Raw genomic sequence first — 18,249 nt, 5'->3', positions numbered from 1 at the left:
GGCTGGCCCTTCCTTAGCTGAGTGCTGGGCGCGCCTTCCGTGGGGCATCGGACCCTGGAATCAGCGCCCGAAGTGCCCTGAGAGATCACCCAGGAGTCTAAAGCCCTCATTGTACAGAGGACACTGAGGCCCGGAAAGGGGGACGCAGGTCCCCGGGACAGGCGACATGTCCTCCAAGCCTCGGTCCTGGAGCCTGGCCAGGGCATCGATCTCCTCGTCTAAGACGCGCTGGGGGTAGAGGGGCGAGGCGGTTCAAACATGCACGGCGGACCCCGAGCTAACGGCGGGCCGGCTCTGCAGCGCATTACCCCTGAGCCCCCAGCTCTGACCACACAAAGCCTGGGGCCGCCCGGGACCCCCGCCCCCAGCCAGGGCAGGCAGGCTTCCCGGAGCCAGCCCGGATTTATGAATGGCCGCGAGCCGGGGTTCCTCCGGCCCATTGTGACGTCAGCCCCCCGCCCCCCGCCCCCACCCCGGCTCAGCTCCATTCACCGAGGGGGAGGGGCGGGGCCTGGAGGGGGCGGGACCGCCCCCCCCCGCACCCCTCCCCCCCGGCCTCCGGGAGCCAGAGGATAAATCCGGGAGCCGCGGGGGCGACGGGCGCGGTGCGCGGACACGGCGACAGCGGGCCACACGCTCCCGGGGGACCCGGCGCCAACGAGGGGGGGACGGCGGCAGCCGCGGCGGCGGCCCCGCGTGCAGCCCCGCTGGACGGCCGGCCCGCGGGGGCCATGGTGACCGCCGGAGAGCTCCGGGAGCTGGAGGGCAGCGCGCTGCGGCGGCTGCTGAGCCGGGACGAGCGCGAGCGCGCCGGCGGGTCGGGCGTCGGGCCCGGCGGGGGCACGTGCCTGCTTCTGGACTGCCGGCCCTTCCTGGCCCACAGCGCGGGCTGCATCCGCGGCGCGCTCCCCGTGCGCTGCCACACGATCGCGCGCAGGCGCGCCCCCGACGGCCCGGGCCGGCTGGAGCAGCTGCTGCCGGCCACCGACGGGCCGGACGCCGAGGCCCGGGGCCGCCGCCTGCGCGCCGGCCTCTACGGGGCCGTGGTGCTGTACGACCAGCGCAGCCGGCGCGCGGCCGAGGCCCTGCGCGCCCCCGACGGGGCCCTGGCCTGGGTGGTGCGCGCGCTGCGGGGGGCCGTGCCGCGCGCGCCCGCGCCCCTCTACCTGCTGCGAGGTGAGCGCCGGCCCGGCGGGGCGGGGCGGGGCGGGGGCGCGCGGGGGGGCGGGGAGCTCGGGGCTGGCTCCCTCGGACCCTGGGCAGGCGGCGGACAGGTCGGGCCCCTCGTTGCCGGTTCGCCGCCACCTGGTGCGGCCCCGGGGGGCAGGGCCGTGCGCCCCCAGCCCCCCTTGTCGGAGAGCCCAGCGGGACGGCCCGGTCCGGCCTGGAGGCCAAGGGGTCCCCGAGGTTCCTCCGACCCGCAAGTGTCGGGGAAACCTCCGGGAGCCTGGGTTCAAAGCCAGCTCCTACACGCGTGGAAAAGCTCGTCGGGTAGAACTTGTTCCCATCCTGCTCCGACACTGGGTGTCCGGGGAACCGCGGGCGAGCCCCTTCACTCCAGCCGTAAAAGGGGAGGGGGGAGGGTTTCGGTCGCCCCTAAGGCCCCTTCCAGCCCCAAATCTTCCATCCTGTGCTCGATAGCGCACTCACGGACCTGCCCCCTCCCGGGCCTCGGTCTTCCCATCTGTAAAATGAGGGACGTGCCCCCTTCCCCCCTTTCCAGGACCCCCTTGGCTGCCTGAGTGCCCGGGGAGGAGGGTGCCTTGCTGACTGCCTCCCCCTTTTAACCCGGGCCGCTGTCACCCTCCCGAAACCCGCCAGCTTCCTTACATGCCAGAATTCAGAAGCCTGGCACCCCTCAGGGTTTCCCCTGGCAGACGAGGAAGAGAAGCAGGACCAAAGTCCACCTGGCCTCATGGAGCCGATCCTAGTCTCCCAGCCCAGCCAAGTGGCCCTTGAGTCACACGAACTCTGGTTACCGCACGCGCTGCCGGCCATTTGCCTCATCAGCTGTTGAAAGGGGCCAGTGACCTGTGGTTGGACTACTAGCATCCCTTTGGAGGTTGAGACTCCCCTCCCGTAGCCCTGACTCGCCCTTAGAGTCTCCCATTTGCCACCAATAGCAAAAGAAAGCGAGCCACACAGCCTTGACCGGATCACAAGGCGATGGGGAGAGGGCAGGGTGTTCGCTTGGAACGGGGAATGTCAGAGGTGGGAGGGACCTTAGAACAGCAGATCAGGACTGGAAGGGGCCTTAGAACAATGCGTTGTACAGAGGATGTGAACATGAGAGAATCAAACATGGTGGACTCTTAGAGCTAGGAGGGACCCCAAGGTCTCTAAATGATCGCGTTTAACTCCTTTGTTGTACAGACAGTCACACACAGAGCAGCAGAAGCAGGGGAGTCTCTTGACTCCTCGCTTCCGGCTCCCTCCTGCTACACACACCGTGATGGTTGCCTGCTGGCTACCAAAGAGCAGTGAGAAATGTAGCATTTTTCACTGGGGTCAGAAACAGCAACACCCTGCCCCGTCCCCCCCAGGTTATTCTGGCAAGGGTTAGGGAAGACAGTGCCATTCTTTGAGTTTTTTCTGTGTTCCTGTGATTGACTAGCCCCCAGCAATCTGCATTGTCTCCTGCTGGTGAGGGTATAGAGCCTAAGAGAAAGAGGGAGGGAGAGGAATGGAGAGAGGAAAGGAGGGACAGAGGGAGAGGGAGGGAGGGAGGGAGGGAGAGAGAAGAGAGCCCAAACTGCTGCGGGCGGTGGGGTATTCTTTGGAGCTTTGTCTGGAGACAGCTGCTCAAAGTCCTGTGTGGTTCATTGATGGTTTTAGAGCAGAGGTGTCAATCTCACTAGTAGGCCCCTTGGCCTGCAAAACTCCCAAGGTTGGCCCAGACCAGATTAAAATGTAATTGGGCAATATTTAACAAAATAAATAAAAATGCCTTCTGTGTGGTTTAATGACCCCTATTTCTATTTTGAGTTTGATACCACTGTTTAGAGACCAGCAATGCCATAGGATTCCGGTGGTGGGGGCTCTTCCCCCAGAGCTATTAATGGGAACATTAATATTTATAGGATCCTGGATCTATAGCTACCTGGAAGGGGCCTCCTGGGCCATCTGGTCTGACCTCCACTTTTTATAGGTGAGAAAACAGGCCCAGAGAAATTCGAGGGTGGTTTTGTTGTTCAGTTGTGTCTGACTCTCTGTGACCCCATTTGGGGTTTTCTTGGCAAAGGTACTGGAATGGTTTGCCATTTCCTTCTTTGGCTCATTTTACACAGTTGAGGAACTAAGGCAAACGGGGTGAAATGACTTGCCCAGGGTCACACAACTAGAACGTGTCTGAGGCCAGATTCGAACTCAGGAAGATGAGTCTTCCTGACATCAGGCCCAGTGCTCTGTGTCCCCTAGCTGCCCTGGGACGGATCTCTCCCTAGAACTAGAAGGGGCCTCAGAGGCCAAATCTGATACCTTCTTATTATAGAGGAAGAAGCTGAGGCCCAGAAAACAGGAGTGATCTTCCCTACTGGCTCCCTCCTGTTCCCTGCCCCTTCCTGGTACCCTCTGCCCCTGAAGGGGATTGGGGAGAGTAAGGGGACATCAGGATCAGTCTCTAAGCCCTTGGCGGTTTGAGAGGATGGCACTCCAGGGCCTGAAGCTCCTGTGACTTTGCAAAAAAGAAATGTTTGCTCCTCCTGCCCCTCCCTGCCCCCCACCTCTAGTTAGCCCCTCTCTCTGCCTTCTCTCAGGCTTGATTAGGGTGGCTGGTGGGATGGGCAGCCCCAGGGTCATGCTCTGGGAAGTATTAGGCCATCCGTCCAAGTTTCCTCTTGAACCTTATTCACCACCAATGATTCCACCACTGACTTTTCCTGTCTGCCTTATCCCAAGGAGCCACGTGGTCTGGCTGCTCCTTTAACTTTGGGCCATAAAGGCTGCTGCTCATCAGGGACTGCATCCAAGATTTCTGGACCACTTCTCTCCTTTCTTCTCCACAAGAAATGAAATCCTTTATCAAAGATTATGCTAAAATGGAGGCATACTATAATTATAGAAAGCCCCTGTCAACAAGTATGATATTTCTACTAACAAAGGAAATAAGGTTGGTCTGTCATGACTGGTTTGAGAAAGCTGGACGATCTCTTTGTAATTACTGCTTCCCTTTCTAGACATTCACCAACCATCTCTTTAAAATCTGTTTAGGATTTTTCCCCATTAAAAGTCTCAGTAACATTTGAATATGACCTTTTGAAACCACTCTAGCTTGTAAGAGTAAAAGGACCTAGAAATGATATAGACACGGGTTACCGTATTACCCAGAAATTGCCTCTGCCGTCGGCTGGAATAGAAATGTAAAAGACCAGGATGGAATCTTGAGCCTAGCCTTTCCTATTCCTCTCCTTCCCCTCACTCAAGTCCATCATCACCAGCGTGATTGACTCTGATCCTGCATTCACCAGAGCCCAGATCTTGCTTTGGGTGTTTGTGGAGGCTTTTTGCTACCTTCCTGAACATCCTCCAGGGGGGAACTGCCCAAGGTGCTGATCGTGGTTGTGGTACCAGGATGATTCCCTGGGCTGTTTCTTCCTCTTGCTATGAACCCTGCCCACTTCTTTCCATTATAAATACTTCTGATGAGCACATTTTTTTTTGGGACATGCACCACCTGTTTGCCCATCAACCAACATGACAGAGTCAGCTCTTATAAGAATGGAACGATTATGCTCAGATACAGTCAGAACGAAAGCAAACGTTGAAACACTTCTCTTAGGGAACAGCACAAAGAATATGCTGCCCATTTGCTAAGCATGTGCTGCATGTTGGCTTTATATAAACTTGGCAGGGTGCCCTCTTTCTATGATTTAGTTTCAGTTCTGCTAAGACTTGACTATGACATGGTTGGTTGGTATCTGATGTCATTGTCCTGCTCTCTGGGATGGGATGACGAGGCATCATCCCACCTGGTGTGGGTAGGAGGCAGTTGCTGCTGGGGAGGATAGACCAGATCAGAGTTAGTCCTTTTGTGTCCTGGACTCCTTTGGGAGTCTCAGAAACATATTTTTAAATGCTTAAAATCGAATACACAGCATCGCAAATGAAACAATTATATTAAATTAAGACGCAGTTCTCTCCTTCTGCCTCATTTAAATTCATGAACCTCCTGAAATTTATCAAAGGACCTGCGGGTCCTTAGGTTAAGAATTGCTGGACCAGAACGTACAGTTACAGGATTTAGGGCAGAGAAAAGCCCTAAGAGCCCATATACAATACTGAGGTCCAGCTGAGCAGTAAATTTTTAGAGCTAAAACTGACTTCTCAAAATCTCTTTCCAAGGCCTCTGGTACACTGAGGTCAGCAGCTTGGACAAGCCTTGGCAGAATAGAATATGGCTGGGAGAGGTATCACCTTCTGAAGAATTAGGTGGAAGGAGTAGACATCTGATCAGCCAGATACCCTCAGCTCACAGGGACACAGGCAGCTCCCTTATCCCAAGCAAGCCCTGGCCTGTGGTCAGAAGGGGTGACCATGGAGCTACATCTGCTCACCCTCCTCTGCCTCTTGCCCTTATGCTGCTTGTGGCCAGCAGTTGTCTTTAGTGGTAGTGGGATGGAATGGTATGCACTGGCTCACCACCACAAAATGATGACAGCTTCTGGGAGAGGCATCTTGGAAGACAAACAAGAGCTCTAGATGAGTGCTAGCTTTGGGAGAGCTGAATTGGAGCATGGCTTAGATACTTCTTATTGGACATTGGGTGACCAGACCACTCTCCCTCTTCAGTCTTAACTTCCTCAGCTGTCAAATGGGGATAATCCAACTGGCATTGCCAACTTCACAGAACCCTTGCGAGGAAATTGCTTAATGAATTCATGATGAGAAGTGTCAATACAGGCTATTATTTTCATCATAGACCATTCATCCTTCTATCCATCCATCCATTCATTAAAAAAAATAACCCAAGCCTGCTCCGTGTGAATGGGGCTTTCTTGGGCCCTGGGAATGACGAGAATACCTGATGTGTGCACTGGCCTTTAAGGTTTGCAAAGTGCTTTCCATACAGCATCATGTTTGTGTACCTCCAGAACCTAGCGATGTACGTACTACGGGTATTATTGCCTCCTCTTCACGTAGGAGAAAGCTGAAGCTCAGAAATGATTGTAGAATCATCGGTCAATAAAACATTAAGTGCCTACTGTGTGCTAGGCGCTGGGGATACAAAAGAAAAGAGGAGCTTTGCTCCCCAGGACCTTCCATTTTGTCAGGGGAAATGATATACACAAGACTGATACAAATTAAAAACAAGGGGACTTTGGACAGGAGCAAGCGCTACTAGATTGGGGGAGGGCAGGAAAGGCCTGCTGCCCAAGGTGGAGCTAAGTCTTGAAGGAAGCCAGGGATTCCAGGAGGCAGAGGTAAGGTGGGAGAACATGCCAGGCACTGGGGGCAGCTTGCACAATGGCATGGAGATGAGAGATGGGGCATCACAGTTGCAAGAACACTGGCTGGATCATAGAGTGAGTGGAGAAGTGTCAAGTGTAGGACTAGAAAGGTAAGAAGGGGCCAGGTAGTAGCAGTGTAAATGCCAAGTAGAGGACTTGTTTCTGGAGGTAATGGGGAGCTAGAGGAGTTTGTTGAGAAGGGGAATGATACAATCAGACCTGCACTTCAGGAAAATCCCTTTGGTAGCTGTGTAAGATAGAGGGGAGAGAAACTTGACACAGGAGACCAATCAGGAGACAATGGTGAGAGACCGAAGTAGAGTGGCGGTTGCGTGCCAGGAAAGTAGTGACAAGCCAAAGATATTGTGGAGATAAAAACAAGATTTGGCAACTGATTGTGACTGTGTGAGGTGAGTGAGAATGGGGGTGAGTCAAGGATGGAGCCATGTTTGTGAATGTGAAGATCTAAAGGAATGGTGGCTCGTTTGACAGAAATAGAGAAGTTCAAAAAGGGGGAGAGGTAAAGGAATGGGGTGAGGGGGAGGGGAGGGAGATAATGAATTTTGTTTTGGACGCCTTGAGTTTGAGATGCCCTTGGGACATCCATTTGAAAATGTCTCATAGGCAGTTGGTGATGCAGGACTAGAGCTCTGGAGAGAGATTAGGGCTGGATGTATAAATCTGGGAGTCATCTGCATAGATAATAATTGAACCCATGGAAGATTATTAGGTCACCAAGTGAAAAGAGACTTGTGATACACCCTTATTTAACGTGTATAATATGGATGCTGATCTCACAAAGGAGACTGAGGAGCAGACAGACATGTAGGAGGAGAACCAAGAGAGAGCAGCAATGTCATGAAAACCTAGAGAGGAGGAATATCAAGGAGAAAAGATTTATGATAGTGTCAGAGGCTTCAGAGAGGTTTAAAAAAGATAATGATGGAGAAAAGACCATTAGAGTTGGCAATTAAGAGATCACTGGAAATTTTGGAGAGGAAAATTTCAGTTGAGGAGGTAAAAAACTAGAATGTAAACCTTTGCAAAGGTCTCAGAACCTTTGGGTTTGAAAAGAGGGTGAGAGGAAAGGAAGTGGAGGCATCAAATGTAGATGGTTCTTTCCAGGAGTTTGACTGAAAAAGAAAAGAGATCTATAGGAAGGTAGCTTGCAGGGCCTAAAGGGCCTGGCAAGGACTTTGAAAATTTAATATTTTATCCACCCCCATTACATGTAAAAAACAGTTTTTAACATTCATTTTTTTAAATTTTGAACTCCAAAGTCTCTCCTTCCATTCTCTCCTCCCTCATTGCGAAGGTAATCAATTTGCATCCATATTAATCATGTTGTGAAAGAAAATAGACCAAAAAAACCCCAAGAAAAAGAAATTTTAAAAAAGTATGCTTCAATCTGCATTCAGATCACATTAGTTCAGGGGCAGCTAGGTAGCACAGTGAGTAGAGCTCCAGCCCTGGAGCCTTAGACACTTGACACACTTACTAGCTGTGTGACCTTGGGCAAGTCACTTAACCTCAAGTGCCCTGCCTTCCCCCCCCCAAAAAAAACCCCAAACAAACCAGATTCCATTAGTTCTTTTTCTGGACTTAGATAACATGTTTTTTTTAACCATAAGTCCTTCAGAATTGTCTTGGGCCATTGTATGATGGAGAATAAATAAGTCATTCACAGTTGCTCGTCATACAATGTTGCTGTAGTGCATACACTGTTCTTCTGGATCTGCTCATTTCACTTTGCGTCAGTTCATGTAAGTCTTTCTGGGTTTTCCTGAGCATCCCGCTCATCATTTCTTATAGTACAGTAGTATTCCATCGCAATCACACATCACAACTTGTTCAACCATGCCCTAGTTGATGGGCAGCCCCTCAATCTGCAATTCTTTGCCACCAAGAAAAGCTCCTATAAATATTTTGTATGTGTAGGTCCTTTTCCTTTCTGTTTTTAATCTCTTTGGGATGCAGACCTAGTAGTAGTATTACTGAATCAAAGGGTATGCATGGTTTTATAGCCCTTTGGCCATAGTTCCAAATTCTAGCAAGGATTTTTTAATTTAATATTTTATTTTTTCCAATTACATGTAGAAATAATTTTAAACATTAAAAATTTTTTGAGTTCCAAATTCTCTTTCCTCCCTCCCCCTTCACTGAGAAGGCAAGCAATTTGATATAGGTTATACATGCACAGTCATGCAAAACGTATTTCCATATTAGACATGATGTGAAAGAAAACAGATTCCCACCCCCCCCCCAAAAAAAAACCAAACCAAACAAGGAAAATAAAATTTAAAAAAGTATGCTCTGATCTGCACTCGGACTCCATTAATTCTTTCTCTGGAGGTAGATAACATTTTTCATTGTAAGTACCTCAGAATTGTCTTGGATCATTGTATTCCCGAGAATAGCTATGTCATCCACAATTGGTCATCATACAACATTGCTGTTACTGTGTACAATGTTCTCCTGGTTCTGCTCACTTTACTTCCCAGCAAGGATTTTTTAAGGCTAAAGGGAGTCTTGGGTGTGTTTGTAGGTAGCAGGAAAGGAGCAATCCATAGAGGTTGAACATTAGCAGGGAGTAGGTACGATCACAGAGGCAGTCTGCTAGAAGAGAAAGATGGAATGTCTTGGCAAGGAGACAACCTACCTCTTCATCAGAGATGGGAATAAAGAAAGAATGGGGAATGAATTTAAGGGACTATGAGATGAGAAGGGAAGAGGAGGAGCTTATCCACAGTTATCTCTATAAAGTGTGAGGCAAAGTCCTCAGCTGAGAGGCTGAGGGAGAGGAGTTATGAGAAGGTTGAGGAAAGAAGAGAAAGTCTGGAATAACCCCTGAAGTGAGTGGGATCCAGAATGGATTCGGGAGGCGCAGAATTGCCTTGCTGCAAGGAGGGTCCAGTTGCGATCAGATGACAGAAATTTGCAGTGGCCCCAGTCCGCATGTTTGTGGGACCTCAGTACCACGTGAATAAAAGCAAAGGGGCGTGGATGATGGGGATGACCCAGGGCTGGGGGTTGGCAGGGTCTGGATAGCTATAGGACAAGGAAGCAAGAGATGGGCAAACTGAGGCCCAGAGTGGGTAAGGTCTCCAGACTCTCAGTCTCGTGTTATTTCTGTAGCCTCTAAACAGGTAACTTCGAGCAGCCGAGTGGTCATGCCAGAACACACCCAGAACAAAGAGGCATTGTCTCCGGAGGATGCTGTCATTACTGTTTGGGGCTGGAATGGTCCCCAGACACATTCCATCCAATCCTCCCCTTCTCTCCGCTCCCCACAGCCCGCAGAGACCAGAGACCTCTGTGCCCTTGGCCAAGCCCCTTCCTCCTTTTGGCTCTGTTTCTTGCCCTGTAAAATGAGAGGGTTGAGCTTCATGTCCTGTAGGCTGTCTCCGAGTTCCGAATCTTAGTCTCTCTCTTTCTCCAGGATTCCTTCTTTAAGTCTCAGCAAGACCCCTCCAGCTCCCCTGGGTCTGCTTTTAGCCGGCAGCTGCGAGGAGCATTGGCCCCTGACCAATCCCTTCTTCCCGTGCCCCTGGGATGCTTCTCAGTGCCTTCAATGTTTGTAGGGACCGAGGGTGATTTGGGGAGGTGGCAGGAGATGGCCTGTTTTCGCCCTTGGCTGGGGGGAGTTCACATTGACAGTGAGAGGGCCAGAAGGAAGGAAGAGGAGCAGCCTGCAGGTGTCTGGTTCTTTCGGGAAAGTTCTCCTCCAGGTGGCCAGTCTGGTTACTGCAGATCTGACCATAGTGTTCCCCTGCTTGGGAAGCTCCAGGGGCTCCCTTCTGCTATAGGATAGACATATGTAAATCTTACGTTGTTGAGTTGTTTCAGTCATGTCTGACTCTTGGTGACCCCATTTGGAGTTTCTTTGGCAAAGAGTGGTTTGTCATCCTCCTCTCCAGATCATTTTACGGATGAGGAAACTGAGGCAAACAGGGTTAACTGACTTGCCCACGGTCACACAGCCATCAAGTGTCTGAGGCTGGATTTGAACTGGGGTCCTCCTAACTCCCAGGCTGGTGCTCTAACCACTGTGCCACCTATTTCTATCTATTTATTTACTGTATTTCAGTATAATTGGCTCTCCTTGAAGTCCTATGCATTTTACTTTATGCATTTAAAAACATAGTTTTGAGGAAAGGGTCCATCAGCTTCCCCCAGACTGCCAAAAGGGTGCAGGACACAAAGAAAGCTACAGAAGCCCTGTTCTAGTCCATCCTTCTTAACGTTCCCCTCCCCACATACACTAGGTCATCAGAGGGGGCTGTGAGTACCTGGGGGCTTCACTGTGGGAACTTGAGAGTTCTCTGTATGCATCACTGTTCATTCTTTTCCTGGGTCAAGTCCAAGAGTTGTCCAACAGCATGGGGCCTCCATGGTGGGGGGAGTGCATGGAGAGTAAGGCAGGACTGATGAGGCTCACAGCTCTAGAATTAACTGTTGTCTCATTTTACAGAAGTGGGAACTGAGGCCCACGGAGGGGCTCTTTAGCCACTACTCAGTTCCCTGACGTGAAGCGTTGTGGTGTGCAAGGATCTAGTGTGCTGGGAGTAGGGGAAGCACAAAGATAGAGCCTGGGTTTTGCCCTCCAGGAGTCTAGAGTCACATGTAGGAGATGAAGAGAGGCTGAAGCAGAGGGCTTGGAGGAAGAAAGGAGATTGAATGGAGGGGGCTGTAGAAAATGGGGATTAGGGTGGTGGGGAGCAGGATTCCATTCTAGGTATTAAGGATGGCGTGAACAAACAGATCGAGGGCAGGGTGGGAGTAGGGGCAGACCGAGGTCCCTTTTGTCTGGCTTGGGTCCTCATCCCAGGAGGCTCAAATCCCCTGCCTCCAGCTCCTCACCATGGACCTCTTGAATCTCCTTTGCAGGTGGTTATGAGAAGTTTTCTTCTGAGTACCCAGAATTCTGTTCACAAGCCAAGTCCTTGGCCACTGTTTCATCCCCCATTCCTCCCACCATCACGGAACCTCCTGACCTGGGCTCCAGTTCCTGTGGCACCCCACTGCATGACCAGGTACATTTGGGGGAGTCTGAAAGAGCCCTGGGATGGGGGGGGGGAAGGCTGGCTGCAGCCAGCTGTTCTTAGAGAGGTCCCTCCCAGGAGGTCAGTGGGGAATGGAATTGGCAAGAGGACAACAGCTAAGGATCTCCATCCTCTGGGTCAGCCCAAATGTCTCCACAAACATGAAACACATTCAAGGACCTGGGATTTCCTCAGTGGGGGTCTCCTGCTGCTGGCCAGTGTGGTCCCTCTGTACCTCACTAGAGAATCTCTCCACACTGCTGTTAATAAATGCTTTGCCATCCATCCATCCATCCACTGTCCCTGCTTGTGGCAACATGCCAGGCTGTCTTTTCTGGACTGGACCATTTGATGTCTCTAAGTCTTTCTTTGCCTTAGCCCTGGGGGGATGATTTGGGAGAGGACCCCAGCTCATTTGGATGAGGGTTCAGATACAGGGCGGCTATCCTCAGTTTTCTTCTAGCAAGCCAACCACAGAAGGCTGCTGGGGGTGGCCAGGACAGCCTCCAGACCCCTGCTGTAGGAGCCCAGCACAGGCCCGCCGGCGACAGGCTCCATTCACAGGGACTCACCTTAGAATGCTACACTTCTCATTACTGTACTTGGGAATCTATCAGCCACTCGGTCAACAAGCATTTGTTAAACACTTGTGTGGATGGGGAGAGGGGAGGATGGTGGTAGGGATACCAGTTCAAGCCTTCGTCCTCTAATAGGGGAAGCTAACACTTACCACTAAATGGTGGCTGGAGACCAAAGTCAGAAGGATGGTGATTAGCGCCAGGGCAGATGTTGGCGTGGCCTTTCAAGAAGAGTGGTTTCCAGAGCTGGAGAGTGGGGAGAGGTGTGGGCTGGTGGGGAGGGTACACCCAGAAAGTGGCTGAGAATTGGTCTGCGATGGACCAGATAAGGAGACTTCTTTTGGGGTGCCTGACACTGAGTAAATTCTATGGATCGATTGGTCAATTGGTGGGGTAATTGATTAACTTCACAATCAAAGCAAGGTTGTTCCCTTCCTCTTGAGTGGGTTGGATAGCTCCAAGCTCCAAGGTTCCTCCCAGCTCCAAATCTCTTATCCTAGGAGAAGGCCAGCTCAGGAATGGGGATGGGCCTTGGCACCTGGAGCCGCCCATTCCCACTCCTCAGACTCTGGCCATTTCCTCCCTGGGCCCACGTCCCTCCCCTTTTCTCCCTTGCCCTGCTGTCCCTCTGCCTGGCTCTGAGGTCTGTCTCCTGCCTTGCGCAGGGGGGGCCCGTCGAGATCCTTCCCTTCCTCTACCTGGGCAGTGCCCAGCACGCGGCCCGGAGGGACACGCTGGACGCCCTGGGGATCACTGCGCTGCTCAATGTCTCCTTGGACTGTCCGAACCACTTTGAGGACCATTACCAGTACAAGTGCATCCCTGTGGAAGATAACCACAAAGCAGACATTGGCTCCTGGTTCATGGACGCCATCGAGTTCATTGGTACGTTGGTTGCATGTGTGTGTGAGGTCTGTCTGGGACCCCACAGAAGGCCAGGGAAGGGGCGGGGGGCGGGGCTCCCCCAATCGGGACAGGGCCCCTCCCCCCAATCAGGACGGAGTCCCTTCCTCAATCGGGACAGAGCCCCTCCCCCCATCGGGATAGCCTCCCCACCTGATATTCTCTGAGAACAAGAGATGCACCTCCTGTCCCCACCATGGGGTGACCAGGAGCCAGGGCATACTTTCCCTTCTCTTTGCTGCCCAGGGATGCTTGGCTGGAGACTGGGGGTAGAAATGGGAGGCCTGGGTTCCAGTGCCGGCTCTGTCCCATCCTGTTCTAGTGCAGGGCCCAGACTGGCTGGTCTCTGAGGGTTCTGCCAACTCTGAGTCCTACTCCCGTCCTAGGTCAGGGTCAGCAGACTGTGTCCTGCAGGCCAAAGCCAGCCCCGCTGTTTTTGTCTGCTTTCCTGCCCGGTTCTGTCCAGACTGAGAGCTAAGACTGGTTTTTAAAACAAGAAAAGCTTCCAGACAGCACTAGGAGCTTCCAAGGCTCAGTCCAAGATTTGTCCGTGGGTCCAGTTTGCCAGCCCTTGGAGTGGAGGATGGGGAGATGGATGTGTGGGCGGAGGGTCAGTCAGCCAGCAGGTGTTAGTCTGGACTGGCGCCAGGGATCCAGAGAAAGGTGAAAACTGGAACCTGCACTGGAGGGGGGAGGGGGAGGCAGCCTGCGAACGAGGAGGGGCCTCTCTGATGACGGAGACAGAGGCCCAGGGAGCGACGGCTTTAGCGTGGCTAAAGCTCTCCTCCTTCTTTCCCTCTCCCCACCCCTCCCTGCCTCCCTCTTCTTCCCTCCATCTCTCTTCTCCCTCCTTTTTCTCCCTCCTCCCTTCCTCCCTCTTCCTCCCTTCTCTCCCTCCTCCCCTCCCCCCTTTTCCCCTCCTCTTCTCTCCCCTCCTTCCCCCTTCTCCCCTTCCCCTCCACCTCTCTCCTCCCCTCCTCCCTCCATCTCTCTTCTTCCCCCTTTCCCCTCCTCCCCTCCTCCCTCCCCTTCCTCCCTTCCCCTCCCCCTCCTCCATCCCTCTTCTTCCCCTTTTCCCCTCCTCCTTCCTCTGCCGCCTCCCTGTCCTCCCCTCCCCCCCAGACTCCGTCCAAGCCCGCCAGGGGCGGGTGCTGGTGCATTGCCAGGCCGGGATCTCGCGCTCGGCCACCATCTGCCTGGCCTACCTGATGATGAAGAAGAAGGTGAGGCTGGAGGCGGCCTTTGAGTTTGTGAAGCAGCGGCGCAGCGTCATCTCGCCCAATTTCAGCTTCATGGGGCAGCTGCTGCAGTTTGAGTCCCAGGTGCTGGCCACGTCCTGCGCCGCGGAGGCCGCCAGCCCCCCGGTGACGGTGCCTCGTGGGGAGCCGGCCAAAGCCTCGCCCTCCTCCTCTCAGCTTGTCTTCAGCTTCCCGGTGTCAGCCCCCAGCAGCCTCCCCTACCTTCCCAGCCCCATCGCTACTTCCCCCGGCTGCTAGGACCCTCTGGGGAGGGCTCTCCCCAGCCCCAGCCGCGCCAGAGAGCTTGCTTCCAGGCTGGGGCGCCTGCCCAGCAGTCACCACGCATTTATTAGGCGCCTGCTGTAAGCCAGGCTCTTGCTAAGTGCGGGGCTGTCCCGGGCTGCGTGTCAGATCCTAGCTCGGCCCCTTGGCTCCTGTGTTTGCTGGGGTGTTGAGGGCCCTTCCCCGACGGGGGCTGCTTCCTCCTTCTGCCCAGCGCGGGGCCTCTCTCCGATGGCCGGGTCTCCTTCCTGCCTGACCCCGGACCCCCTAGCTAGGCTGGCCGGGCTCAACCTCCCACTAAGATCACAGACCCTCCAAGATAGCAATAAAGGCACGGTTCTCAGCAGCGGAGGCCCGGTCTCAGCTGGCTGGCGGAGCAGGTCGGGGAGAGCAGCCTTCCCTTCTTCCAACAGAAATGTCTTAAGAACCTCTTGGTGAAGCCCCATGGCCGGGAGATGTGCACGTCCTAGGTCCCTCCCTAACTCCCACCAGGGCCCACGGCAGCGCGTTGATGGCCGCTTCCCCACCCCTGACGGCTTGGGTGGCTGCGGTCACTTTCTGTGTTTAAAAGTAGCCTAGGAGGGCATCATTTTATTCCAGAAATCACAGACCGGAGAATCATGATAATAAATAACACAAATATAGGAAGGAACTTGCCTCCTCAGAGTGTGAAAGTGCAGCCAGTCGAGGGTCAGTGAAGACGCCGGGGCCTCATGGAGGTGTTGAGCACGATGCCGCAGATGGGCACAGGCATCGTGCCAAGGGGGGCTCTTAGAACCCCAGCTTGGATTGACGTGGTGGCCGGGGGTCTGCTCCCCCTTCAAAGGTTCCCCAGGTGCTAGCGGCAATGGAAAGCATGGTCCGTGGGATGGGGTGGGCTGGGTGACGTCTTGAGCTTCTGTCCTCCTCAGGTCCTCTGGAGATGCGCTAGCCCCTTATGGGCACACCTGACTTTAGGTCACTGAGATGCTTCTCGACTATGGGATGTAAACCCAAGGTCCCTAAGGGCCAACGTGCCCGGTGGGCACTCTTTGAAGGCCCTCGCCCAGGATGAATCAGCCCTCCATCTTGTCCTGGGCAAACATGGATGATATTGTGTGGGCTGGCTTAGAGAGGCACACACCCTGGTCCTAGGATCCAACACGGTCCCTTGTGAAGTCAGGCCCTCTCTTGAAATGGTACCAGTTGTTTCCGCTCCTGTGTTTTCCCCATGCTGTGGCCGTGCGCTTCTGTGGGTCCTGGCTGGAGGGAGTTGGATTCTTGTCTCGAGATGGGCTGATGTTTCTTGTCTCTCCCAGGGAGGGGGCTAAATGATACAGGCCTCCAAGCCACACGGTTAACTAGGCTTGTTCCCATGATGTGCTTCCTCTAGAAGGTGGCCTCCACAGACCCCCCAGGGTGGCTCTTGCTAGGCTCCTGTCCTGTGGCGGCCTGCTCCCAGTTCTGTGCTGTACAGCACAACCTTTGGGAGCAGAAGCATATGGACTGCCAGCCTGCTCTTTGTCCGATAGCCCGGAGGCAGTTCAGTTCTCAGAGGCCAGGGTTTCATGCTCTTCCTTTGTGTTGTGGGCTCAGCAGCTGGAGAAGCCGCAGGAAGATAGCCGGGGAGAGGAGGGAAAAAAGGGAGCTGCCTGGTGAGGGTGAGCACCGGCCAGAGCTGCCCTTCTGCCTGTCCTGGCCAGACATTTCCAGTGACTCTAAAGGACTCAGTTATCCATCTCACCGTGACACAGATGGTGGTCTCTCTTCTTACCCCTTTCCTTCCAAATCCCATGAATAAGCTGTCCTAGATAAACGGATCCTTTTGTTCATGCTTCGTTCATAGGTCCACAGAATGAGCAACTGAGGACCCTCAGAGTTCATTTATTCCAATCTGAAAAGGAATTTTTCCTGCCACATCCTAGAAAAATAGCCTCCTAGTGTCCACTTGAAGGCCTTCACTGATGGGAAACTCACTGCTTTCCAAAGTGGCCTTTGTGAAATTCTAGACCTAATAATCTCTTTTTGGGATGAATCCAGGAAGCTCCTGTTAATGTTAGGACATTTTTCCTCATATTGACAAACCAGCCTCTCCACAACTCCCCTCACCCATTCTTCCTGGTGCTGCCCTCTGGAGCCAAGCAGAACCAGACTAATCTCTTCCATATGATGGATAATTTTGAAGACAACTGACATGTTTTCCCAGAACCTTCTTTTCTCTTGGCTATGAATGCCCAGCTCCCAGCCTCATCTGGCCTGGCCATCCTCCTCTGGACATGCCACTAGCCTTCACATCCACATCTGATCAGACTAGGGCAAGGGAAGTAAGCTTCCCTCACTTGCCCAAGATCTCATTCATTTTCTGGTGTCATTTAAAAGAATTCCCAAATGAGAAAAAAATGACCATATATGGCATGGGAATTGCCCAGTGTCACAGAGCCAGGATGTGTCCAGACTTAACCCCAGGTCTGGCTGACCAAGACTAGCCCTCCACGATGTCAAATTCTCAGCATCCAAGCCACTGTGCAGATGCTGAAATCTGTATTAGTTGTGGAAATTAGCTCACTGGGAGCTCCCAGTGCTACTGAGATCAAAGGAAAGTGTCCCACATTGTTCCATTCCTTTGGAACATTTTTAAGTCTTCTGGCAAGGATGCCCTCTAGCAAACTACTGTCCCCACTGGATGACCATAGTCATCTGGGTCACTCCTCACACAGTTCTACTCTCACAATTGCCTGTGGCCTGGATGGCAGAGCTTGGGCACAAAGGGACACCTTCTATGATTTACTCACCTCTTCAGGTGCAAGAGGGAAGAGGTTTCCTCCTGGCTTCTGGGCATTGAGGTGGGGCCTTTCTGTTCTCAGGAGAAATCCTGCCAGCTTCATTTCCTTTGAGCTTGTTGGTGGCCAGTCAGCCTTTGAATATAGTATCTCTCCTGGAGAGATCATGAATGCCATGAACCCTTCCCTTCTGAGGCCTGACACACCTGTGTTAGTGGACGCCTTCACTGGGAGGTGCCAGGCTTTAGTCCTCTGAGTGGAGATTCTAGGTCATGTTCTCTTGTCCTATTTGAAAGGATAGTTTGGGGGGCCAGCCAGAAGGCTCAGGTCCAGTTTCTGGGGAGAGGGGCTAGAGATTGAGAGCTGAGCAAAGGAAGTCCTTCTTAGCTTTGGACTGAATCTGGCCCCGCTGACCCCGTTGAACACCAGAAAGCTCACGTTGCTCAAAGCCTCGATGGCCATGGAGCTGGGGCCAGATGAGACTCTATCCCAGGGACATCCCCCCTCCCCCAACTCGTCTTCCAACTGGAGGGCAAGAAGGAAAAGCCTTTCAGGATAGTGGAGGGAGCAGAGCAACACCTTCCTCCTCACTCTGTAAACAGCCTCGGTGTCTTGGTGTGTCTGGTGTCTGCTGCGCCTATGTGGCGTATCTTGTTTGGGTTTTGCTTTGTTTTCTGCTTGTTGTTTCTGTCTCCTCAGTGGTTTTTATTTATTGCTTGAAAAAGACCATTTGAGAAAAATAAATGCATTTTCAACAAACAGCGCTGGCTGCTTCTGAACTCTGCGTCTCCTTCCCCTCCCTCCACCTGAGGGTGCCCTGCACACAGTAGGTGTTTCTTGAATGACCGGCAAATGGCCCACGTGTACCTGTTGCAGTGAGAAAAGAACACTACTTTTTAAAGCCATGGAATCTGTGTTCAAATCCTGTCTCTGCTACTGAGTTGCTGTGTGAGGTTTGGTGAACTCCTTTTCCCTCACTTTGGGCTTTGATCGAGGATTAG

General features: G+C 53.0%; 1 protein-coding gene across 1 annotated transcript; it reads left to right on the top strand.

Annotated features, from left to right (window-relative positions):
* The first annotated feature begins 731 nt into the window (after positions 1-731).
* On the top strand, positions 732-17,983 carry DUSP4 (dual specificity phosphatase 4). The gene is made up of 4 exons (XM_036762400.1): positions 732-1,176; positions 11,334-11,479; positions 12,732-12,951; positions 14,092-17,983. The coding sequence occupies exons 1-4, from the start codon at positions 732-734 to the stop codon at positions 14,463-14,465; spliced, it is 1,185 nt and encodes a 394-aa protein (XP_036618295.1). The 3' UTR covers positions 14,466-17,983.
* Positions 17,984-18,249: the final 266 nt, after the last annotated feature.

Source organism: Trichosurus vulpecula, chromosome 6 (genome assembly GCF_011100635.1).
Source record: "Trichosurus vulpecula isolate mTriVul1 chromosome 6, mTriVul1.pri, whole genome shotgun sequence".
Lineage (NCBI taxonomy): Eukaryota > Metazoa > Chordata > Mammalia > Diprotodontia > Phalangeridae > Trichosurus > Trichosurus vulpecula.
The sequence above is the reverse complement of the archived record's forward strand: the minus strand, read 5'-3'. Positions and strand labels throughout refer to the sequence as shown.